The sequence below is a fragment of the Micromys minutus genome (assembly GCF_963924665.1).
Source record: "Micromys minutus genome assembly, chromosome: 8".
Taxonomy (NCBI): domain Eukaryota; kingdom Metazoa; phylum Chordata; class Mammalia; order Rodentia; family Muridae; genus Micromys; species Micromys minutus.
In genome coordinates, this window is record NC_137977.1 from 10039791 (window position 1) to 10066552 (window position 26762).

Below are 26762 nucleotides of genomic sequence, written 5' to 3' on the forward strand. Positions count from 1 at the left end.
CTTCATCTCTCCATCGATGGTGATTGATAGTTTTTCTGGGTATAGCAGCTTGGGCTGGCTCTTTTGCTCTCTTAGGGTGTGCATGATGTCTGTCCAGGCTCTTCTAGCTTTCATAGTCTCTGTTGAGAAATCATGTGTGAGTCTGATTGGCCTGCCTTTATATGTTACCTGACCTTTTCCCCTTACTGCTTTTAGTATTCTTTCTTTGCTTTGGGCACTTGATGTTTTTACTATTTTGTGTCGGGAGGTATTTCTTTTCTGGTCCAACCTATTTGGAGTTCTGAAGGCTTATTTTATGCTCGTGGTCATCTCATTCTTGAGGGTAGGGAAGTTTTCTTCTACGATTTTGTTGAAGATATTTACTGTGCCTCTTAGTTGATACTCTTCTCCCTCTTCTATTCCTATTATCCTTAGGTTTGTTCTTCTCATTGTGTCCTGGATTTCCTGGACATTTTGGGTTAGTAGCTTTTTGTTTTTTGCATCTTCTCTGGCTGTTTTGTCTATGTTTACAATGTTGTCTTCTGCCCCCGAGATTCTCTCTTCCATCTCTTGTAATCTATTGGGAATGCTTGCTTCTGTGACTCCTGATTTCTTTTTTAGGTGTTCTACCTCTAGGGTTATCTCTTTTAGTGTTTTCTTTATTGTGTCAATTTCCGTTTTAAGTTCTCTCTTCCATTCCTTCATCTCTTTGGTTGTGTTTTCCTGTAGTTCTTTGAGTTTTTTTTTCCTCTTTAAAAGCTTCTGAATCTTTTTGCTTTTCCTCTCGTTCTTGTTTAATTATCTCTTATCTTGAGGTATGTTTTCAGGTCTGTGTCTTCCTCTTCTGGATTGTTTGGAATTTTGATGTTTGCTGTTATGTGAGAGGTGGTTTCTGGTGTTGCTAGGTTGTCTTGGTTTCCTTGGGATATACTCTTTCGCTTTCCTCTTGCCATTTTGTTGTCAGTGATATGTTCTTGCCTTTCCCTTGTATCTGGTCTGTGTCCCTGGATCTCCACTGGTCCAGGTGGCAGATGGGTCGAGCCCTGTTCTATGCCTCAGAGTCGCCGGGTGGGAACAGAAGTTCCAAAGTTTTGTTCCTGGTCACTGGATCAGGCAGGGCAGGGCAGGGCAAGGCAGGGGGTGCACTTTCCGTGTGCACTCCGCAGAGATCTCTCTTGTCTGCAGTGTTTTAAAGGATGAAACACAAGCTTGAATTATCTGTGTCAAATATGATGGTTTTAAAGGCAGTGTCTCTTACCTGCCTATGTGTTTCAACACTTGGCTCCTAAAGGTTGGTGTTGTTTGGAAAGGTTATTAAATCATTAAGAAGCAAGCCCTGCTGGAGAAAATATGTCACCAAGGGCAGATTTTGAAAGCCTAGAGCCTCCCCTTTCTTTCTAAGCTTCCTCTGAGTCCTGTGTGGGGAGAAAATGTGATTGGCCAAGCTTCCTGTTCCTGCTGCCATCCAAGGACACCTCTGACTCTAGGACTTAGCCATTTGCATCTATGGCATAAAATAAATTCTTTCATTATTAAGTTGCTCATAGGCCTGTTATATCTGGAAATGGAAAGGGAGTTAACAGACACTAAGTCATTAGATGACTGGGAATGTAGAGGAGACAGGAGAAAAAAGAATTGAGAAGGAATCATTACACTTACCTAAAGCATCAGCTTGTTTATTGTTGGAGAGTCAGAACTGATGTGATAAGGTGTTAATCCAAAAGAGAAAAAAAATAAAAGAAAAGACAAAACAAAACAACAACAAAAAAACCAACAACTAAAGCAAAACAATACAAACAAACAAATAAACAAACAAAAACCAGAATCAGGGCAGGGTATTCAATGCATGTCATAGACTGTCACAGGGTTCCCAATTTTTAATCTTTCGTTCAATCTAAATGCATTGTTAAAAATAATGAATGGGCTTTACATGACATTTTAACATAGGCATCATGAACTGTATCCTTACTGGCTATGCTTTTCCTATTGGTCTCCTTGAAAATTTTCTTCCTTTTCCTGTCTTCTCATGTATAGTTTACAAAACTGGAGTCTACAAGTAAGTTCACTACCTTTGCTTTTCTTTGTTGTCCTCTAATCTTGCTCCCCTCACCCCATTTCCACTCAGTCATCTCTTCCTTTCCAGACTCCTCTTTTCTACAAACATACATACACACATACACATTAATGTACATTCACACACTTACACACTCACATACACAAATTCACACAGCACTCTCACATGTTCATAGGTATGCACTATCACATGAACACACACAAAAACACACATACCACACATATAGCTGGATTCTATATGTGATCAAAAAGAGATGACATTTTATTTGTTTGTGTCTGTGCATATCTTTGTTTATAAATGTATCTAGAGAGTTCTCTATATATTTCTGTATCTATATATCTATATGTATCTATATTTCTCTCTGTCTATATCTTTATACACATATACATACACACACATATATACATACACATATATGTGTATACACACACACACATACACACATATGTATATATGTCAAGAGAGAAAGGAAATTTCCTATCTTGGCTTTTGTGAATAGTATTGCAATTAATCACACAGGTGCATGTGCCTTTGCAATTTGCTTAATGAGAGTCCATTGAGTGTTTGCTTAGAAATGGTATAACTATATTATGTCACTAAATAGAAATTTGGAGTTTATTTCAACAGTGGCTCCATGGATTTTCACAGCCATCTAAGGGTGTATTCACCTCTTTCCTTGACATTCTTACCAGGATTATAGCATTTATTTATTTATTTATTTATTTATTTATGTATGTATGTATGTATGTATGTATGTATTTATTAATTTGTGTGTGTGTGTGTGTGTGTGTGTGTGTGTGTGTGTGATAGGTGGAGGAAGACAAATATGCCATAGCATACTTGTGGAGATCAGAGGGTGTAGAGAGAATGTGTTGTGTAATGTATGGATGCATCAGCTGTCAATTTAAAAGCCTATGGCCTATAGCTCCACAGAAAATAGAGATGGGACATCTGAGAAGCACAAAGGATTCTGGGATAGAGCAAGTCACATGGAGATTTAAGGTAAGGTGTAATGAAGTGGATACATGGTACCTGAACACAGGAAACCAGCTATGTGGCAGAAAGTAGCTTAAAATAAATACATCATTGTAGTTATGATTTAGTGAGAGAAGAGTTTAGCCAAATGACCAAGGTATTTATAAATATATTTTAAGTCTGAGTCTTATTTCTGTGATCATAAGGCTGGGGAAGAACAGGAATCTAACTTCAACAAAATGCTGCCCAATGTGGAGCAATTAAAACTGAAGCCCACATCCTAAAAAGTCCCAGAGAAAAAGCAGAGAATTAGCAGCCTAACCAGATAACAAGTGATACTTCCTGGACTGAACATTATAAACCACCAGAACATATTTTTGACAAACTTTAGATATTGTCACCAAGTACTGTGATCAGCTCCGTTTACATCTTCCTCCCTCTTTTTCTTCAAGATTTCATAATCAGTAGCAAAATATGTTTCAAGCAAACCAGTGAGGGTGTGGTTGCAAAACACAAATGTCACGGCCCATGGATCTTCCTTGTTGCAGAGTAGGGAGAGAAATGTCAACCTCCTTTCCACATAGCATTGCAAGTATGGTAAAAGACAGGAGAGAGAGGCACACATGCACTCATCTTAACAGTATACACAGTGGTTTGTTCGCATTCCTGTACTGTAATACTACCAATAAGCAATACTTGTTCAGAGAAAGCAGTAAAAACATTCTAGATATATCATAAATATGACAAATGTGACTAGAAGGGGAAGTTGAGTTAAGCCATAATTTGAGCCAAATCATAAACGTGAGCTTGATACAGTATAATACAGCAAATAGAACTTGTCCTCGTCAAGGGGGCTTATGGGTATGTGATGAAAGTGGTTCCTTTTCTTTTTCAAATTTAATAACAATGGGAGAGTTAATCGATGATACTTCTACATGAAATGAGAAAGAACAAGTAGCTTTCTCAATTTAGATAATGGCTGGAAAAGAAACATGTAACGGTGTGTCACCTCCTCTCCGAAGTCACTGAGCATGTACATAAAATCTGCTTGTTTTGGCCTGAAGACAGATTTATAGGATTCTCAGAGTGGCCAATGGTTGTTAAAATTTAAATGTGAGAGTTGATATAGAAAGTGGCATAAAGAAGACTTCAGTTTCTGAGCCAAGAGCACAAGCTAGTAACTAAGGAACAGGATGAGGGTGGGCTGGAAGAGAGGAAGAGCTTCACCACACATATGTTAAGTTAAAAGTTACCAAAGAAACTGTTGATAACTGTGCCCTGGATGTTCACAGAGGAACACTTGGAATAGACCCAGGTAACATTATGTTAATATTAAACATGAACACTATTATGTGACCTCAGAGATTCATGCTGGACGTGTTTATTACATATCACCTATTAGGATGCTACATGGTAACAATCTAACATCTGAATTACCTCTCTCCGATTTCATCTGTTATGTTTTTAATTTCAAATTGAATCCTTTTGTTATCTTCTGCTTCTGCCGAATAGGCTGATGAAATAACTTTGAAGTCTTTGGAAACACTTGAGAGCTCAACATCCCACGTTTTTTTCTTGATAAAAGAGAAGACAAGAGCTACTTTTAAATCCTTAGGAATTGAAATTTAATTTTTTGTTAATAAAATAAGTTTTAAGCACCTAACTTAATAATTAAGTATAGGATATAGTCCTCTGCAGGGAGAATGCATTCCCACTTACTGCGGAATAATAATTATTCATTGACTCCATATACTCCTCTTCATATTTTTTTTGTTTCCAGCAATATTGATCAAACTGTCTTTTCAAATCGTCTACCTACAAAAAGTACAGAAAATGGCTGAATTGACATTTCCTTTATTTTTACAAGTAAGAAATAGGTTGAATTTTACTTTATATATTTCCTTAGCAAACTCCTACTAACATAGTGTAAAATAATACCACATACTTTGGTCATTTTCAAATCTGATATAGGATTCTCATAAAACACAGCAAATCAGAAAGAAATCAAGTCCAGTGCTTCTAATATTCCAGTGAATAATGACAAAACAGAATTGCTTTAGATACAGGGTGGGAAAACACCAGGGAAATTTGTATCATATTTCACTACATTCACAGAAGGAGAAAAAATAACATAGATCCATACATTACAAAATAACTACTTGATACATCTGCTGCTTAGTTCTTATGGTTTGATATTTTGCCCATAGGTTTGAAACCAGAAAATAAAACTTAAATATAAGGAATGAAAAAGACATCCCAACAATTGTGTTTAATAGTGAATTCATGAACTTGTATAAGGTACTGAAGAAATGACTCTAGCAGATGACCCAACGTCGGTTTCTATGCTTACATCTGATGACTCACAACCACCTGTAATTCTTGCTCTGGAGGATTCTACATTTTCTCTGGCCTCCACAGATATCTGTTCACATGAGGCATACATACCCCAAAGATATGCACATAATTCAAAAATACATTTTAAAGTTAAATTGAACTCCAGCCAGAAGAGCAGGGAGAATAACTGGAGATCTCCATGTACTCCCATATTCCTCTAAGCTTAACAGTCCAGGCTCAGCCCCAATTCTGTAGTAGACCATCTGCTATACATCTCCCATGCCCAAGTCAGGTAGATCACGTTGATCTTCCTTTCAAACCTTCTTCTCGAATAACTCAACTCTTCATCCTAGACTCTCACACCAGGCATCCCTGGAAACCTGCCAGCCAAACTGGACAAAGAATCTACAAGGCCTGCCAAGTAGGTAGGAAAGTTTCAAATTTTCATTCTCTCTCCAAAGCCAGTCCCACAGGTTAAGCCCAGATTTCTAGCAGACTAACCATTGTGGCCTCTTCTTACTTTCTGCCCCATTCCTAAGAAACTAAACTAAAGGAACTGGTAGAGCACTCCACTTTCTTCTCTCCTGTAGAATTCTTAATCACCAACCCAGATCATCCCCATTTCTAACTGTCTGTTCCAATTACTTAGAAACATATTTTATCTGGAACTCACAATGGCTATAAATATCAAGTTATCAGAAAAATCTCCTACAAGAAAATACATAGACATCACAATCTCCTAAGAGCCAGAGAAAGCAACAGAAACCATGGAAGAAAGCATCCATTCAGGAAAGCCAAGAATAAATATGTGTACCTAAAATTTCAATAATCCCAAATCAAGATGCCTATATATCAGTGTAGAAACACCACAACAACAAAGATAATATGACTCAACTCAGCCCAGACCTCAGCACCACCACCACCACAACCAGAACAACAATAACAATAAAAAAAGTCAGAATAACGGGATTCAACAAATAAGTCTTTCTGACATTTCTCAATGTCAATGGCCACAATTCCCCAATAATAAAGTTCAGGCTAACAAAATGAATCTAAAAACAGCATTCATTTTTTCAGCTGCATGCTAGAAATATACCCTAATATCAACGATTGGTATTACTACAAAATGTAAAGATATAAAAAGATATTCCAAAGAATCAAACTGGGGTATTCATTTTATTATCTAAGAAAATGGACTTCAAACCAAAAATGCTGGGAAGAAATTGGGATGCTCTACTAGCTTATTAAGAATAGACTCCACTGCAGATTAAATCATGCATTGATCCTTATACACTTATAAGTGGGTTACTTTGATACCTACTCTTGCCCATTGACAGGTCATCAAGGCAAAAGCTAAAGAAAGAAATGTTGAAGTTAACGGGCATCATGAACCAAATGGACCTAATAGATATTTATAAAACATTTCATCCAAGCAAATAAAGAATATATTTTCTTTTCAGAACATTATGGAATTTTCTTAAAATTTGACCACATATTTAGACACAAAGCAAGACTAAACAGATACAAGAAAATTGAAGCAACTCCCTTTTTCTATCAGAATACCATGGGTTAAAAGCTGAATTTCAACACCACAGAAATAAAAGAAATCTTACAAGCACATGGAAACTGAACAACTCTGTACTGAATGAAAAGTGGGTCAAGGCAGAAAGAAAAAATAAATCAAAGACTTTCTAGATCTGAATAAAAATAAATATGCAGCATACCCAAACGTATGGGATTCAAGGAAGGTGACTATAACAGTCAAGTTGATAACAGTGAGTTCCTACAAAATGGAAAATCGAAATATGTTGGTAACTTAACAGCACATCTAACACCTATAAAACAACAACAAAAAGGAGTAGCTGACAAGAAATAATCAAACTCAGGTCTGAAATCAGCTAAATAAGAACAAAGAAATAACAACAACAACAACAACAACAAAAAGCTCAAATAATTAATGAAACAAAGATTAGTTCCTTGAGAAAATCATTAAGATTAACAAATCCATGCCCAAACTAACTAAATGGCATAAAAAAATTTAAAATTGACAAAATTAGAAATGAAAAAGGAACATAACAGCTGAAACAAAGAAATCCAGAGAAACATAAGAACTTACTTAAAAACTTTTACTCAAATAGGAAAACCTAAAAGAAATATATAATTTTATTAATATATACCAACTCCCAAATGGATTTATCAAAACTGAATAAATTTTATTAAAATTAGATAAAAATTATTTCAATAGACCTGTAATTCCTGGTGAAATACAGGTAATAATTAATATTCTTGCAATCAAAGGGCACATGGGAAGGTAGTTTTAGTTCAGAATTCTATCAAACTTTAACAACAGTTACTGTCAATAATTCAAAATTATTTCAGATTGTAGACACAGAAGTAATGTTGCCCAACATTTATGAGGTCATATTACCCTGATACTCAAGCTACATAAAAATCCAACAGAAAAAAAAAGAATTAAAGATCAATTTCTTTTAATGAGAAAATACACAATAAAATACTTGATAATCAAATCAAAGACAGTAGAGAATATCCTTAAACTCACTGCCAAAGGGAAAGTCTTTCTGAACAGAGTACTAATAGAACAAGCACTAAGATCACAAACACATAAATAACTAATAAAAAACCACCCTAGTTATCAAGAAACCAAATAACCCAATTAAAAAAATGAAGTACAGATCTAAACAGAGAATTACCAATCATGCAAACTCAAATGGCTGACAAACAGAGAAATCTTCAATACCCTTACCCATCAAGGAAACTACACTGAGACTTCATCATACACTCATGCAAGTGTCTTAGAATCTCATGTTGGTAAGGAGTAAGGGGAGCAATCATCCTCCTGAAGCAGGTAGGAACAAATACAGAGACCCACAGTCAGATATCATGAAGAGAGTGACAGACATTAAAACTCCTTAGGGGGGACATATTCGACATTTCCTGTCTTCTCCCAGAACTCAGGGAACTTTGAAGAAAATGGAGGTAGAGAGTCAGATGTAACACTATCTAACTTATTTTTCGAGTCTACAATAACCCTCATTCCTAAACTACACAAAGACCCTACAAGGAAAGAGAACTTCAGACAAATCTCACTTATGAACACTGATGCAAAATTACTCAACAAAATCCTTGCAAACAGAATAAAAGAATACATTAAAGCAATCATTCACCATGATCAAGTAGGCTTCATCCCTGGGATACAGGGATGGTTTAATATATGGAAATCCATTAATGTAATCCACCATATAAATAAAATCAAAGAACAAAGTCACATGGTTATCTCACTAGATGATGGGAAAGCATTTGACAAAATTCAACACCCCTTGAGGTTAAAAGTCTTAGAAAGAACAGGAATCCAAGGCCCATATCTAAACATAATAAAAGCAATATACAGCAAACCAATAGCCAACATCAAACTTAACTGTTAGAAACTTGAAGCAATACCACTATAATCAGGGACTAGACAAGGCTGCCTAATCTCCCCCAACCTATACAACATAGTACTGGAAGTCCTGGTCAGAGCAATTATACACCAAGAGGAAATCAAAGGGATACAAATTGGAAAGGAAGAAGTAAAAACAGCAACGTTTGCACATGACATGATAGTGTACATAAGTGACCCCAAAAATTCAACCAGAGAACTTCTAAGGTGATAAACAAGTTCAGCAAAGTGGAAGGATATAAAATTAACTCAAACAAATAGTAGCCTTCCTCTACTCAAAGGACGAACATGCAGAGAAAGAAATTAGAGAAAAGATACCCTTCACAATAGTCACAAACAATATGAAGTACCTTGGTGTGACGCTAACTAAGCAAGTGAAGGAACTGTATGACAAGAACTTCAAATCTCTAATGAAGAAAATCAAGGAAGATCTCAGAAAATGAAAAAATCTCCCATGCTCATGGATGGAAGGATAAATATTGTAAAAATGGACATCTTACCAAAATCAATCTACAGATTCAATGCTATGCCCATCAAATTTCCAACCCAATTCTTCGTAGAGTTGGAATGAGCAATGTGAAATTTCATCTAGAATAACAAAAGACCTAGCATAGCAACATCCACCCTCAACAACAAGAAAAAATCTTCAGAATCACTATCCCTGACCTCAAGCTATATTGCAAGGCAATTGTACTAAAACTGCATGGTACTGGTACAGAGATAAGCACATGGATCAATGGAATAGAATAGAAGATCCAGAAATGAGCCCTCACATATATGGTCACTTGATTTTTGACAAAGGTGCTTTAATCTTTCAATGCAAAGAAGACAGCCTATTCAACAAATGGTGTTTGTCCAACTGGCACTCAGCATGCAAAGGATTAAAATAGGCCCTTTCTTATCTCCATGTACAAAGCTCAAGTGCAAGTGGATAAAAGATCTCCACATTCAACCAGGTACACTGAAATTATTAGAAAAGAAAATAGGGAAAACCTTAGCACACATAGGCACAGGAGAAAATTTCCTGAACAGAACACCAATGGCTCATGCTCTAAGGTCAGATATCTACAAATGGGACCTAATGAGATTGCAACATTTCTGTAAGGCTAAGGACACTGCCAAGAACCAAAACGGTAGCCAACAGATTTGAAAAAGATCTTTACCAACCCCACACCTCATAGAGGCCTAATATCCAAGGTATACAAAGAACTCAAGAAGTTAGACACCAGAGAAACAAAAAAACCATATTAGAAAAGGGGTACTGAGCTAACCAAGTTCTTAACTGAGGAATATCAAATGGCTAGAAGCATCTAAGGAAGTGCTCAACATCATTAGCCATCAGGGAAATTTCAAGAAAAAGAACCCTGAGATTCCAACCAAAATGCCTAAGGTCAAAAATTCTGGTGACAGTAGATGCTGGCCAGGATGCGGAGAGAGAGTAACACTTCTCCACTGTTGGTGGGGTTGTAAACTGGTACAAACACTCTGGAAATCACTCTGTCTATTTCTCAGAAAATTGGATATAGTACTACCTGAAGACCCAGTTATTCCACTTCTGGGCATATACCCCAGAGAAGCTCCAACATACAACAAAAACACATGCACCACAATGTTCATCGCAGCCCTATTTATAATAGCCAGAAGCTGGAAAGAACCCAGATATTCTTCAGTAGGTTGAATGGATACAAAAATTGTGTTACATTTACACAATGGAGTACTACTCAGCTATCAGAAACAATGACCTTATGAAATTCTTAAGGTAATGGGTGCAGCTAGAGAATATCACCCTGAGTGAGTTAACCCAGTCACCAAAGAACATACATAATATGCAGTCACTGATAATTGGATACTAACTCCAGAAAGCTCTGAACACCCCAGAAACAACTCACAGACTATATGAAGTTTAAGAAAAAAAATGAAAAACCATTATGCTTAATCGTTACACACCAATTAAACTTTGACTATTTCCAGGTTACATCTTGTTTTACAGGTACTTTATCTTCATTGTAACTGGTAAGATTTTAATGCACACCATCAAACCTTTTAAAAAATAAAGTACTTACAAAAATGTATTCTCATACTTTTATGAATAAATGTTCAAAATTTGTACATTTATTTTTGTTTTTAAAAATAAATTTGTTAAAAAAAGAAGCCAAAATAAGTGCAGCCAGAAGGGTGGAAGAGCAAAAGAGAATGTTAGACACCAAGGAATGAAGTGCCTTTAATTAAATTAGATTGATTTACATAAGAACTGTCACTTAATGAGGAAGTGTACAAAGGGCCCACAATTATCTGCATCCTATGGTATCCTATAGCTCAAAGGAAAGATGACACATGACTCAACTCCAATCCAAATCCAATCTCTAATTGGTGACTACTTATGATTAAAACTTCAGTGTCTTCCAGGAGTGGAAACTAACTACACTTAAGGTTAGGCTGCCTGTCCAACTGTAGATGCCCAAAACAAACTTTGTATGTTCCTCGCCTCAAAAAGCTGTGCCAGCACCCCCTCTTCCTCTCTCTTTCCCTCCCTCTCTGTCTGTCTCTCTCTCCCTCCCCCTCCCTCTTCTCCTCCCTCTCCCCTCTTTCTCTCCCCCCTCTTTTCCCCTTCTCCTCTTTCCCCCTTTCCCTCTCACCCTCCACTTCTCCCTCTCTCTCTCTTTTAAGTTGTATTAATATTTATTATTTTCATTTTTCTTTTTCTCCATACATGTGATACACACACAAACATCTATCTGTCTGTCTATCTATCTATCTATCTATCTATCTATCTATCTATCTATCTATCTATCTATTTATCTAGTGTTTTTCTGTGAGTCCTAAGTTTGCAATCAAGTGGGATTTGATTCTTGTGCCTTTTCATTGGACTTGTCAATGTTTCGTTTGTTTTGATTTGTTCAATTTCAAATTTAAGTCTTTGTTTTATCTTATTTTACATATTTTTAATTATCATGCCTTAGAAATCTGTTTTACTTTTTAAATTGTAAGGAAGATATTTTAATTACTTAGTATAGTGATTTTATTGAAGATAGATTATTTTCTCAAATGCATTTAGACCCCAGGTTCCCTTCTTCTGTTTTTCCCAGATCCTTATCCCCAATTTACCCTCTACAATGTCTTCTCCTCCACCATTTTCTCTTCAGAAAAGAACAGGCCTCCTATAGACAATTGCCAAACAGATAAAAACAAGATACTGTAAGACAAGCCAAAAACTCTTCTACTAAGGCTTGACAAGACAATTCAATAGGAGGAAAAGAGTCCCACAAGCAATCCAAGGAGTCTTAGATATATCTTCTCCCACTATCAGGAGTCCAGCAAAAAAAAAAAATCTAAGAGCCATAGCATATACATAGTAGACCTAATACAGAATTGAGGGCCCCATGCCTTCAATTTCATTCTGGGTGATCTCAAAAGAGATATACTTATATGATTCAGTATGCCATGTTCTCTTGCTCTCCTCCATCCTCTGTGACTCCTAAAGTTTTTCCTTCTTCTCTTTTTTGAGGGTCCCCATATCTGATGTGAAGAATCTAGCAAATATCTCCAATTTACAGTCTCTCTCTCTCTCTCTCTCTCTCTCTCTCTCTCTCTCTCTCTCTCTCTCTCTCTCTCTCTCACTGCAAAACGATGTGAGACTGTAGATTTCTGCATCTGCTGCCTAGGAAGTATTTCTGATCATGACTGGACATAGCACTTGTCTATGAGTATTGCAGGATACCATTAAAAACATTTCATTTATGTTTCTTTTTCTCATTTATTCACTCACACCTTTGTTAATTTTGCTTGGTTCTACTCTAGGTCTCTGGGTTATGCAGTCTCTGGTTTCAGGTCATCCAGGGAGTGTAAGAAAAAGGGAACATATTTTTGTCTGTTTGTTTTTTTTTTTAATTGAGTAACTTTATTTTCAATATCAAAGATAAATGTACAGATTTAAGCATTTTTGCATAAAAGTTTACAAATACATTTTTGGCAGTGCTTAGTTTTTGAAGGTTTGATAGTGTGCACTAAGATCTTACTAGTTACAATGAGCATAAAGTACATATAAAACAAGATGTAACCTGGAATTACTCAAAGTTTTCTTGCTGTGTAAAGACTAAGCATAATAGTTTTTCATTTTCTTTTTTCTTCTCTTCTTTTCTTGAACTTCATATAGTCTGTGAGTTGTTTCTGGGGTGTTCAGAGCTTTCCGTGGTTAGTTTCCAATTATCAGTGACTGCATATTATGTCTGTTCTTTTGTGACTGGGTTATCTCACTCACGATGTTATTCATTAGATGCATCCATTTTCTTAAGAATTTCATAAAGTCATTGTTTCTGATAACTGCATAGTACTCCATTGTGTAAATATATCACAATATTTGTATCCATTCATCTACTGAAGGACACCTGGGATCTTTCCAGCTTCTGGCTATTGTAATATGGTTGCTATGAACATTGTGGAGCATGTATCTTTGTTGACTGTTGGAGTGACTCTGGGGTTTATGCCCAGAGGTGGAATAACTGGGTTTTCAGGTAATACTATGTCCAATTTTCTGAGGAATCACCAGACTGATTTCCAGAGTGGTTGTACCAGTTTACAACCCCAACAACAGTGGAGAAGTGTTGCTCTTTCTCCACATCCTCGCCAGCATCTACTGTCATCTGAATTTTTGATCTTAGGCATTCTGGTTGGTGTGAGGTGGAATCTCAGGATTGTTTTGATTTGCATTTCCCTGATGGTCAATGATGTCAAGCACTTCCTTAGATGCTTCTCAGCCATTCTATATTCATCAATTGTGAACTTTTTGTTTAGCTCTGTAGGCTATTTTTTTAATAGGGTTTGATTCTCTGATGTCTAGCTTCTTGAGTTCTTTATATATCTTAGATATTAGGGCTCTATCTGATGTGGAGTTGGTAAAGATCTTCTCACACTCTGTTGGGTGCTGTTTTGTTTTCTTGACTGTGTCCTTAGCCTTACAGAAACTTTGCGATCTATTAAGTCCCATTTTTCAATATTTGACCTTAGAGATTGAGCCATTGGTGTTTTGTTTAGGAAATTTTCTCCTGTGCCTATGTTTTCTAAGGTTTTCCCTCCTTTCTCTTCTAATAATCTCAGTGTATCTGGTTTAATGTGGAGATCTTTGATCCACTTACACTTGAGCTTTGTACAAGGAGATCACAAAGGGTCTATTTTCATTCTTCTGCATGCTGAGTGCCAGGTGGACCAACACCATTTGTTGAATAAGCTGTCCTTTTTGCATTGAATTTTTTTACAGTTCCTTTGTCAAAAATCAAGTGACCATATATGTGAGGGCTCATTTCTGGATCTTCTATTCTATTCCATTGATCCATGTGCCTACCTCTGTACCAGTACCATGCAGTTTTTTGCACAATTTCCTTGTAATATAGCTTGAGATCAAACATAGTGATTCCCGCAAATGTTTTCCTTGTTGTTCTCTCTAGGTGTTTTGTTATTCCAGGTCAAATTGCACATTGCTCTTTCCAACTCTATGACAAATTGGGTTGAAATTTTGATGGGGATTGGATTGAATCTGTCAATTGCTTTTGGTAAGATGGCCACTTTTACAATGTTGATCCTTCCAATCCATGAGCATGGCAGATCTTTCCATTTTGAGATCTTCCTCGATTTTCTTCTTTAGAGATTTTAAGTTCTTTTCATACAGGTTTTTCATTTACTTAGTTAAGAGTCACACCAAGGTTTTTCATATATGTATATATATTTTTTTTTGTGAGCGCCTGTTCTCCTTGCACGGGCTGATGTGTGGAAACAGACACCCTAAGGTAGAATTCCTGCTCCCCTAAACCAATCAGGGGTTGGGGTGGGCACACATTCTGAGTGCTAGACACAGATCTCGCTGCTATAAGGCACTGTCTCACCAGGCCTGTTTCCCCGCGTCTTAGCTGTTCATGGTGGCAGATGGCCTGAGAGCCTGTTCTGCACACAAGGACCGCCAGCTGGAAACACACATCCCAAAGCATGGTTCCTGCTACCCTGAAACAATTGGTGGTGTGGGGTTACACTTTTTGTGTGCTCAGCAGAGACCTTTCTGCTCTCTGGCTACTTGGATCGCTTTATCACCAGGCCTGTGTCCTTGGATATCTGCTGTTCTTGGTAGCAGATGGCCTGGGCATCTGTTCTGCCCGCATAGGCTGCCGGCTGGAAACAGACACCCTAAAGCACGGTACCTGCTTTCCTGAACCAACCAGGGGGAGTCAAACTTTCTGCATGCTCAGTACAGACATCTCTGTTCCCTGGCTACTGGGAGCACCACCGCACCGGGACTGTGTCTCTGGATATCTGATGTTTGTTTGGTTGGTTTGGGTGGGTGTTTTTTGTTTGTTTTTGTCCTTTTTTACTAATGAGAGAAAGAAATTGTTTGGAGCTGGATGGAAGGGGAGATGGATAGGAACTGAAATGAGTGAAGGAAGAATAAACCATAATGAGATTATATTTTTTTAGGAAGAATTCACTTTTATTAAAGGGAAAATTTCAGACAAAATTAAACATAAACTTGAGTATAAGCCTTGATTATTTATTACAACCATTATTACTATTTACATTTATAAATGACTAGTTAGTCAAAATTGTAGAATGAATCCAAGTATTCATATGATATTATTGATATTTAATAGATAATGCATCTTCAAGTATAGATTACTTAATTAATAAAAACATAATCTTTTATCTAAAACAGCAGTAAAGTTCTGGGCAGAAGTATTAAATTAATTAGTTTTATTTATAAAAGTGATACATTGCTTTTTGCAAATACACTAGGAGTGCTACACAAATTTTTTTAAGACATGTACTATTTGGAAATAAAGTCAACAAAAGGGAGACATCATACCAACACAAACTATTATCTAAAGGCTTCACCAAGTCCTACTAGATAATAAGGCATGTGAAACCAATTATTAAGGGAACACTGTGTTGATGTTTCTAAATTAATGTCAAAACTTAGTAGTAAAATCTTTTTATACACACTGATGTTTTGATTTTAAGTAGTTTTTCTGGTTAACCTACTTATACCCGATTATGGGAATATATAGTGGATCTATGTGAAACACACTGGTGCAGAGTTCTACAGAGGTCAGAACTCCGTGAGCCCTGACTTACAGATGAATGTGAGATGAACGTGGCAGCTTGGAAGTGAACCCTGGGATTTTGCAAGGAAAGGAGTCTCTCTTAGCTGCTGAAGCTTAATAAAAGAAAAATAACCTGACACTAGCCATGTGGCATTTAAAATAAAATTAGTGTCAAGAACATATTACCAGACATCAGAACATTCTATAATAGCACCATTTCAAAGTAGTGTTTTTAAGTTCTTAGAAGAAACATGATATAGAAATCTGCATGTCTAGTAGTCTGAACTAACATATTAAAAAGTGCTATCATGATTCAATGAGAAATAATTCACTAAATTAACCTAGCTATAATAAAATGGCATTTCTTTCAAAAGAGTGCAAAGTGGTTTCTGTACCTTTCCTTGAACTCACATTATAACAGCTATAAGTTCCAGACAAATAAAAGATACAAGCTTAGATAAATTCAAATTGTTAGAGTGACTGATGATAAAGTCTTGGAGAGAGTTGAGAGCTAAAAAAGAATGTCACCTTGTCCAGTAAAACAGAAGATCCGTTGATGTGTTTGACAAGGAAGCTTGTAGTGTGTGTCAAAAGATACAATAAACAGAAGTGACAAAAAACAAGACCATGAGAAATGTTAAATTAGGTCAAGAGTCTTAGAAATCTGTACAAAGGACATCAGTAAAATAAAAATAGCATGAGAGAGAGAGAGAGAGAGAGAGAGAGAGAGAGAGAGAGAGAGAGAGAGAGAGAGAGGCAGAGAAACAAAGAGATCGAGACAGAGAATTACTGTCTTTATTAATATATATATATATATATATATATATATATATTCTATGCATGTATGTGCATTTCTATTTATCTATGTATACATCTACCATTCTTGTAATTCTTGAAGCCAGTTATGGAAATCAAGGAATATTTTCCTTGTAAGAATTCCTTTTGTAAGTATTGGCTGTCTGTGGTGTTTTGCCTGTTTCTAGTCCATCTCTGCCTCTACAAATGTCTGGGTGAATAATGGCCAGGATGATGAACACTTGAAGTTGATATTCAAATGAGAAATATAAACTGGACAGAAGGAAAGCAGGACTTACCAAAAGCCTTATTGCAGAGAAATTAGAGACATGTTATTTTAAGAATGCTTAAAGAGTTAAAAGAAAATGTTTCCTAAGAAAGTAAATTGAAATAATGTGTCAACACAAAGACCATAACAGTAAGTTGGCAGAAATTCTATAAAGACTTTAATAAAAAATTTACAATGGAAACATATAATTTCTTAAGCACCTTCATAGAGACAATGGGAGTGGGAGAAAGGATGGGATTGGAGGAAAGGGGATAACATCTAAAATGTAAATACAGAGAATATCCTATTTAAAAAATCTGTTTTCTACACATTTTCTAGGACAGTCCAATAATTTTGAAAATTCAAAGGAAGAAGTACAGATTAGAAAAAGAAAGAAAAATAAAAAATAAACCTTACTCTCTGGAAATAACTGCATTGCTGATCAGACAGAAGAAAAATAAATTTGAAGAATAGTTTCCTGAGCTTATCCTGCATGAAGCGGAGAAAAATGAAAATTAAGAAATCTTCATGATTACAGCACACTATAAAACATATTAATATACATGAATCTTTATAGAGAGACTTAGGGAAGTGAAGAACAGATGGGCAGGAAGAATATCTGCGCAAAAAAGTGGAGAAAACATTGCAAATGTAGAAGAAATTTAAACAAAACCCTTATCTACACATAAACATGTTCCAGGGAATTATAAGTAGATGAAGTTTAAAGGTGTGCATGTGGGACTCTACATAAAGCTGTCAAGAGAGCAGAATGATGAGAGGAACCTTTGAAGTAGCACACAAGAAATGAAGACTACAAAAGTTAACAGTGAGTTTTATCCTGAATAGTGTGTTTCTAATAAGACAACATAGTCCATAAACAGAGATCAGTAAATAAACAATATTTATTTACTGTAAATATTGTACAGTAGATCTATTGCAGTAGATATTGTATCCAGTAAAATTGCTGGTAACGATTAAGGACATATTGGTACATTGCCAGACAATAAAAAACATGGAGGAATCATTGATTGGAAATCTTTCCAAGAAGAAATGCCAAAGAATGTTATTTATTTTAATGTGAAAGACATTGTAGTTAAAAACATTTCATAGATATGAAAGAACTGTCCAATAAAATGAGTTATTCCCATGAGCCATTTTATGAACAGCCTTTTTTTTTTCCTTTATAGTTAGTCCTGAACTCCCATCTCTGTATCTTTTGTACTGGTTTAATATTCCTGACAAAGGTTTCAGGAAACTGTGTTACAAAGGCTCATTTGATGCCATCCTGAACAGAGGTGTTTTCTAGATTTAGGTGTTCTTTTTGTTTTAAACTTCTGTTTAATTAGTAAAATACATTTTATTAACATGTAATTTGACTTTGGTTTGTTTTTGCACTTGCTATTTTGACCAATAGTTGCAAATATCATAAAAATAGATTTGTTTTCCTCAACATCTTTTGTTTTCTTTGCTACTTTAAACATTTTGATAATTTGATATGAACTTGGTGGTTTTAGTTCAATGAAAAATGTTTATAAGCACCATTTTTTATACTTATTAGACACTCACCATATTTTAGTGAAGTATCTGATCAAATCTTCTAGTAATTCTTTTTTAAACTGAACAAGTTTGTTTTAAAAAACAAAGATAAATGTACAGGATTTTTTAAACAGCCTAATTTATTTCATTTATTAATTGAACTTTTTTAAAAATGAAAGATAAATGTACAAATTTTAAAATCATTTTTGCATAACAGTATATGAATACATTTTTTGTAAGTACTTGATTTTTTTTAAATTGAACAACTTTATTTTAAAAGACAAAGAAAAATGTACAGATTTTAAGCATTTTTGCATAAAAGTATATGAATTCATTTTTGTCAGTATTTGGCTTTTTTAAAGGTTTGATAGTGTGCATTAAAATCTTACTAGTTACAATGAGAATAAAGTACACATAAAACAAGGTATAACCTGGTAATAGTCAAAGTTTTCTTGCTGTATAAAGATCAAGCATAAGATTTTTCATCTTTTTTAGACCTTTGTTTTTCTTGAACTTCATATAGTCTGTGAGTTGTTTCTGGGGTGTTCAGAGATTTCTGGGGTTAGTGTCCGATTATCAGTGACTGCATAGTATGTCTTTCTTTTGTGACTGGGTTACCTCATTCAGAATGATATTCTCTAGATGCATCCATTTATGTAAGAATTTAATAAAGTAATTGTTTCTGGTAATTACTCCATTGTGTAAATATACCACAATTTTTGTATACATTCATCTACTGAAAGACATCTGGGTACTTTCCAGCTTCTGGTTATTATGAATAGAGCTGCTATGAACATTGTGGTGCATGTATCTTTGTTGTATGTTGGAGCTTCTCTGGGGTATATGCCCAGAAGTGGAATACATGAGTATTCAGGTAGTACAATGTCCAGTTTTCTGAGGAATTGCCAGACAGATTTCCAGAATGGTTGTACCAGTTTACAACCCTACCAACAAGTGTTTCTCTTTCTCCACATCCTTGCCAGCATCTGAAGTTATCTGAATGTTTGATCTTAGCCATTTTGTTTGGTGTGAGGTGGAATCTCAGGGTTGTACTTATCAGTATTTCCCTGATGGCCAATGATGTTGAGCACTTCCTTAGATGCTTCTCAGCCATTTGATATTCCTCAATTGAGAACTTTGTGTTTAGCTCTGTATCCCATTTTTAATAGGGTTGTTTGATTCTCTGGTATCTCGCTTTTTGAGTTCTTTGTATACCTTGGATATTAGGCCTCTATCTGATGTGGGGTTGGTAAAGATCTTTTTCTACTCTGTTGGCTGCTGTTTTGTTTTCTGGACAGTGTACTTAGCCTTACAGAAACTTTGCAATCACATTAAGTTCCATTTGTCAATATTTGGCTTTAGCACATGAGCCATTGGTGTTCTGGTCAGGAAATTTTCTCCTGTGCCTATGTTTTCTATGGTCTTTCCTACTTACTCTTATAATAATTTCAGTGTACCTGGTTGAATGTGGAGATCTTTGATCTAATTGCACTTGAGTTATGTACAAGTAGATAAGAAAGTTTCTACTTTCATTCTTCTGCATGCTGAGTGCCAGGTGGACCAACACCTTTTGTTGAAGAGGCTGTCCAATTTCCATTGAATGTTTACAGCTCTTTGTCAAAAATCAAGTGACCATATACGTGAGTGCTCATTTCTTGATCTTCTATTCTATTCCATTGATCCATGTGCCTATCTCTGTACCAGTACCATGCAGTTTTAGCATAATTGCCTTGTAATATAGCGCGAGATCAGAGATAGTGATTCCCGTGAATGTTTTCTTGTTGGTGAGGATGAATTTTGCTATTCTAGGTCTTTTTTATTCCAGATAAAATTGTACATTGCTCTTTCCAACTAAATGAAGAATTGTGTTGGAATTTGGATGGGGATTGCATTGAATCTGTAGATTGCTTTTGGTAAAATGGCCATTTTTACAATGTTGATCCTTCCAATCTATGAGCATGGGAGATGGTTCCATTTTTTGAGACCTTCCTCAATTTTCTTCTTTAGAGATTTGAAATCCTTGTCATACAGTTTCTTCACTTGCTTAGTTAGAGTCAAACCAAATTATTTCATATTGTTTGTGACTATTGTGAAGGGTATATTTTCCCTAATTTCTTTTACTGCATGATTGTCCTTTGAGCAGAGGAAGGGTACTGATTTGTTTGAGTTAATTTTATATCCAACCACATTGCTGAACTTGTTTATCAGCTGTAGAATTTCTCTGGTGGAATTTTTGGGGTCGCTTGTGTACATTATCATGTCATCTTAAAATAGTGATGTTTTACTACTCCCTTTGCAATTTCTATCCCTTTGATTTCATTTTGCTGTCTAATTGCTCTGGCATGGACTTCCAGTACTATGTTGAATAGGTAGGGGGAGAGTGGGCAGCCTTGTCTAGTCTCTGATTTTAGTGGGATTGCTTCAAGTTTTTCACGGTTAAGTTTGATGTTGGCTATTGGTTTGCTATATATTGCTTTCATTATATTTAGGTATGGTCCTTGGATTCCTCTTCTTTCCAATACTTTTAACAAGAAGAGGTGTTTAATTTTGTGAAATGTTTTCTTAGCATCTAGTGAGATGACCATGAGGTTTTTTGCTTTGAGTTTGATTATATGGTGGATTATGTTGTTGGATTTCTGTATATTAAACCATCACTGCATCCCAGGGATGAAGCCTAATTGATCATGGTGAATGATTGTTTTTATATGTTCTTGTATTCAGTTTGCAAGGATTTTTTTTTTTTTGAGTTTTTGCATCAATGTTCATAAGTGAGATTGTACTGAAGTTCTCTTTCCTTGTAGGGTCTTTATGTGGTTTAGGAAAGAGGGTTATTGTGGCTTCGAAAAATGAATTATGTAGTGTTCCATCTGACTCTATTTTGTGGAAAAGTTTGGAGAGTATTGGTATTAGGTTGTCAATAAGTGTCTGATAAAATTCTGCACTGAACGCATCTGGACTTCGGCTTTCGTTGTTTGGGAGGCTTTTGATGATTGCTTCTATTTCCTTAGGTGTTATAGGATTATTTAAATGGTTTACCTGGTCCTTGTTTAACTTTAGTATCTTGTATCTAAGAATTCATCCATTTACTCCAGATTTTCCAGCTTTGTTGAGTATAGGCTTTTATAGTAGGATCTGATGATTTCTTGAATTTCCTCTGTTTCAGTTGTTATGTTTCCACTTTCTTTTTTGATTTTGTTAATTTGGATACTCTCTGTTTGCCCTCTAGTTAGTCTGGCTAAGGGTTTTTCAATCTTGTTACTTTTCTCAAAGAACCAGCTCTTTGTTTTATTGATCCTTTGTTTGGTTCTTTTTGTTTCTATTTGGTCTATTTCTGCTCTGAGTTTGATTATTTCTTGCCTTGGACTCCACTTGGGCATTTCTGTTTCCTTTTGTTCTAGAGCTTTAAACTTTGCTGTCAAGTTGCTAATTTATTCTCTTTCCAGTTTTTTTTTGGAATCACCCAGAGCTATGAGTTTTCTTCTCAGTGCCTCTTTTATTGCATCCTATAGGGTTGTGTATTTTGTGTTTACATTTTCATTAAATTCTAGAAAATCCTTAATTTCTTTCTTTATTTCTTCTGTGACTCTGCTATTGTTTAATAGAGCATTGTTTAGTTTCCATGTGTATATGGGCTTTTTGTTGTCTTTATTGTTATTAAAGACCAGCCTTAGACAATATTTATCTGATAGGATCCATGGGAGTATTTCAATCTTCTTATATCTGTTCAGGCTTTTTTGTGACCTATTATATGGTCAATTTTGGAGAAGGTGCTGTGAGGTGCTGAGAAGAAGTTGTAATCTTTTGTTTTAGGATGAAATGTTCTGTAGATGTCTATTAATTCTAATAGGTTCATAACCTCTGCTAGTTTCACTGTGTCCTTGTTCAGTTTCTGTTTCCATGATCTGTCCATTGATGAGAGTGGGGAGTTGAGGTTTCCCACTATTATTGTGTGGGGTGCAATGTATTTTTTGAGCTTTACTAGGGTTTCTTTTATAAATATGGGTGCTCTTGTATTTGGAGCATATATGTTAAGGATTGAGAGTTCCTCCTGACAAATTTTCTCTGTAATGAGTAAAAAGTGTCCTTACTTATCTTTTTTGACCACTTTTGGTTGAAAATCTACTTTATTCAGTATTATAATGACTACTCCAGTGTGTTTCTTGGGGGCGTTTGCTTGGGAGTTTTCTTTTTCTCAACCTTTAATTTTGAGATAGTGTCCGTCTTTGTCTCTGAGTTGAGTTTCCTGTATGCAGCAAAATGCCTGTTTTTTTTTTTTTTGTTTTTTTTTTTTTTGTTTTTTTTTTTTTTTTTTAATGTATCCAGTCTGAAAGCCTATGTCTTTTTATTGGAGGAATTGAGTCCATTTATGTTAACAGATATTAAGGAATAGTGGTTGCTGTTTCCTGCTATTTTTGCTTTTGGAGGTAGAATTGTGCCTGTGTGTCTTTCTTCATTTGGTTTTCTTGCTTAGTTATTTTCTTGTTTTTTCTAGGATGTAGTTCCCCTCATTGTATTGTGTTTTCCACCTATAATTTGTTGTAGTGATGGCTTTGTTGTCTCTCACATGTACCTGCCTGTGTCCCTGGATCTCAGCTGTTCCCGGTGGCAAATGTCCTGAGCATTTGGTCCTCACATACAGGCCCTCTTTTTGGAAACCAAGTCCGTATGGCTGAGTTCCTGCTCCCCTGAACCATTCAGGAGGTTTCATTTAATGCACGCTTGACCCAGACCTCTCTACACCCCGGCTACCCTCAGTGCAGTCTTACCACTCCTGCGTCCCTGGATCTCCACTTTTCCTGGTGGCAAATGGCCTGAGCATTTGGTTCGCACACATGGGCCCTCCAGGTGGAAACTTAGTCCCTATGGCAGAGTTCCTGCTCCCTGAACCAATCAGGTTTACGGTTTCTGCTCGCTAGGCCCAGACCTCTCTGTGCCCCATGTACTTGCAGCACAGTCTCACCAGGCCTGTGTCCCTCGAACTCTGCTGTCCCCGGTGCCTTCCTCGACATTTTATAAAAGTCAAAATTCAAATAAACTAGAATGATATACATATTAATTTCTTTTAAACTCTGCAACACTAATGCAAGGCTAGAACTATCACCCTCATGAGAACTGTATACACATCTGAAGAAGTGTGATGAACTCCAGTGTGCTCACCTGAACTTTTGTGTCAAGAATGTGGGTAATTATTATGTTCCTTATGTTTAATACTGTTTGTTCAAACTCCTTCCCATGATTGAGTCTCCAGGTGTGTAAATGCTAAGAATAGGCCAATAAAATTCTCAGTGTGTTTTCAAGCTGCCAATGTGGTTATAAAACATGAAGTTATTTATATTTCACATATCAGACAACTGCCCATCTCTAGCAATAACTCTTCAATGTGTTTACGAATGCAAACGTTTAAGGTTAAAGGTGATCTGCACCACCATGCCTCTGTCAAATGGCTGTGAAAATATTGATAAATGCAGTTATGAAATATTCATGAGCTTTCTTAAGCATTGCTTGAGTTATTCCTAAAATCTACTTTGGATCAAGTATCACTACTTCAGCCTGCCATAAACCATAAATCTTGTGAAATCACTTGTACTGTGGGGTACCTCCTTTCCTAATAGAAATGATAGTATGCAGAAAATGTTGAAAATCCAACCATGGAAACATCTAAATTATATTACAAATTTAATCTTAGGAAATAAAAAATGAAAAGGATCAAACACCATATAAAATGGAAAATGTTTTTATTCCACTTGATGCATGAAAATGAGAAATAATGTGGCACTTCTCACCCAGTGATGAGGTAAGGAAATTTTAAAATATTCCCTCAGTGCTACAAAAATCAGAAATCAGGCTTTTCACATATTAAACTATTTACAAAAGATGTGATAGCTACTTTAAAAATTAGTTTTAGGTCTCACTAAACTTACTTTTGAGATACTATACCACAGAAACTGTATCTGACAGAATATGTGGGCTTTCTTAGTGTTCTATTATTTATAGTGGCTATTAACTGTTTATTCAAGAAGTCAATAATTTAAGTTTTCCTTCAGGCAAGAAATGTAGAAGATTTTAGTTAGTCTCCTCCCTGCCTCCCTACATATGTAGACTTCTATTCATGTGAACCTGAAAGAGAAATAGGTAAGAAAATGGGTGCTACTGTGGGTAGGGGAATGGGGTGCTATTGTAGGGTGGGGAATGATGACATCTCTAGTTGTGGTTGGTTATTCTGCTTAGTCTAACCAGTCAGAGATGAGGCTGTATGATTGCAGCAGGCAGAACACAGGCAGTAGGCACTCTCCTGAGTTTGGGTTCTTTGAGGTTTGTTTATTTGCCTTGTTGACTTTTGACTGTTTCAGCTTTGTTTCAGACAGGGTCTTCTGGTTTGGGAACTTTGATTCACCTTTTACCAGCCCTGAGTGCTGGGGTCAGAGGGACTCATTCCTATGTCCAACTAGACTAGTTTAGAGAATTCTATTGTCTTCTTCCAGAAACACAACTACTTTGTTGGTGGTGTTTTATTTTCTGCTGCAACTTGCCAGTGTTGACATCCTCTGTCATAAGTGGCACTGCAAGGAATGGGCCCAGAATAAAACATTCTTATGATCTCTTGTCTGGAAACATTCTCAGCAACTACAACTTCTACACTGGTGCATCTGAAAATATATTCCAACACATGTAGACATAGCACTTGTGAACTTCTTGAAAAGTTTAAATCCCTTTGGTCTAAACAGAAAGATTTCTCTTCCTGCATACTGTACCCCAATTGATGTCATTGGACGGGACTATTGCACAATGTGTTTGCTATTAAATAGTACACATTAAACTTAAATGTATGATCTTCCTTGTATAATATTATGCATAGGATACACATTGTGTGTGTGTGTGTGTGTGTGTGTGTGTGTGTGTGTGTGTGTGAAAGAGAGAGAGACAGAGAGATACAGAGATAGACAGAGACAGAGATTCAGAGAGTGATTGATAATTATGTAGGTTGATGTCAAGGCAATACAAAATTGGTGAGTAGAGAGTTGGGTGGGGACAAAGTTTTGGTAAGGCAAGAGAGAAGGAGAAAGCAAGACATTCAAGAAGGGGCAATATGGAAGCAGATGTTTTATTTATTTAGATGTTTCTTTTAATGCATCTCTTTATGGATAAAGATTGCTATGAATATTTTATAAGAGTTGGAATTGTACAGGATCATTTGATTTATGTAGGTGGGCAAATTATATCACACTGATTGAATCAGAGTATTATGGTTTGTTCTTTGATGTCACAACATAATTGAGTTCAGAGAGGGTGCAGTGGCAGGATGCACAGAACGCTCCACCGAGTTATGATGTGTGTGTGTGTGTGTGTGTGTGTGTGTGTGTGTGTGTGTGTGTGCAAGGCTTGACAACATCTCACCAAGGGAAGGTGATTGCAAACAACATGCTGGGGCAGTGGTAGACCATGCAGAACAGAAGCAACTAGTGTGGGCAGACTGGACCACCTGGGAAGGGAACTATGTGGAGAGGGCAGCTTACAGATCATGAGGCAGAGTAGCAGCCTGTCCAGTATGTGCCATGTGGTGCTGGTACTAGCACAGTATAAAAGGTTACATTTTAAATATTTACCTCAACAGAATTATTTTCACAATTTGGTTATGTGTTTGGGTGTTTTTAACATAATAACATTTATAGTGAACAAATATACATGTTGTTCAAGTAAAAAAAAAAAAAACCAGAATGACAGAGAAGGTGTGAATAATATGGAGTTCCCACCTGGAACTAAATTACTACTGTTTGTTAATAGCTTCCCAAACAGCAATATTCTAAATGAAGCGTGTTTAAAATGCTCAACCTCATTAGTCATCAAGAAAATGCAAATTTAAAACCATAATGGAATAACTTCTACGAAAGAACTATAATTAAAAATAAATAAAAACATAACAGATGGTGTTAATTGGAAACTGTTTCTTATAAATGATGATAAAAGGAAAAGATATGCAAATATTTAGGAAAAGTTTCTGACATTGTCGATTAAGCCTAAACATACACATTTTTGGCCTAGCAACATGCAAGATGCATGAGAATGATTTCAAGGCATATTTTAAATGTCTGGCCTAAAAAACTGTCAGGATTAAATCACCATAAACTGAAGTAAGGTGCAAACACTGTAAGCTGTAGAAAGTCTGAGTAGCTGAATGTTCAACTACAGTGAGTTCAGTTTGGCCTGAGTGGCAGTTCAGTGGGTAAACATGCTTGCTGTCAACCATGATGATCTGAGCCTGGT

The 26762-nt window shown here is 36.1% G+C and overlaps 1 protein-coding gene across 1 annotated transcript in view; it reads right to left on the reverse strand.

The window, feature by feature from the left end:
• Positions 1–26762, reverse strand: part of CCDC178 (coiled-coil domain containing 178) — a gene marked incomplete at both ends in the record, with an annotated part of 360112 nt that overhangs the window by 275921 nt on the left and 57429 nt on the right. The window contains 2 exons of the mRNA XM_080920521.1: positions 4466–4602; positions 4748–4843. Coding sequence (XP_080776647.1) covers positions 4466–4602; positions 4748–4843 — 233 coding nt within the window. The remainder of the gene's footprint in view (positions 1–4465; positions 4603–4747; positions 4844–26762) is intronic.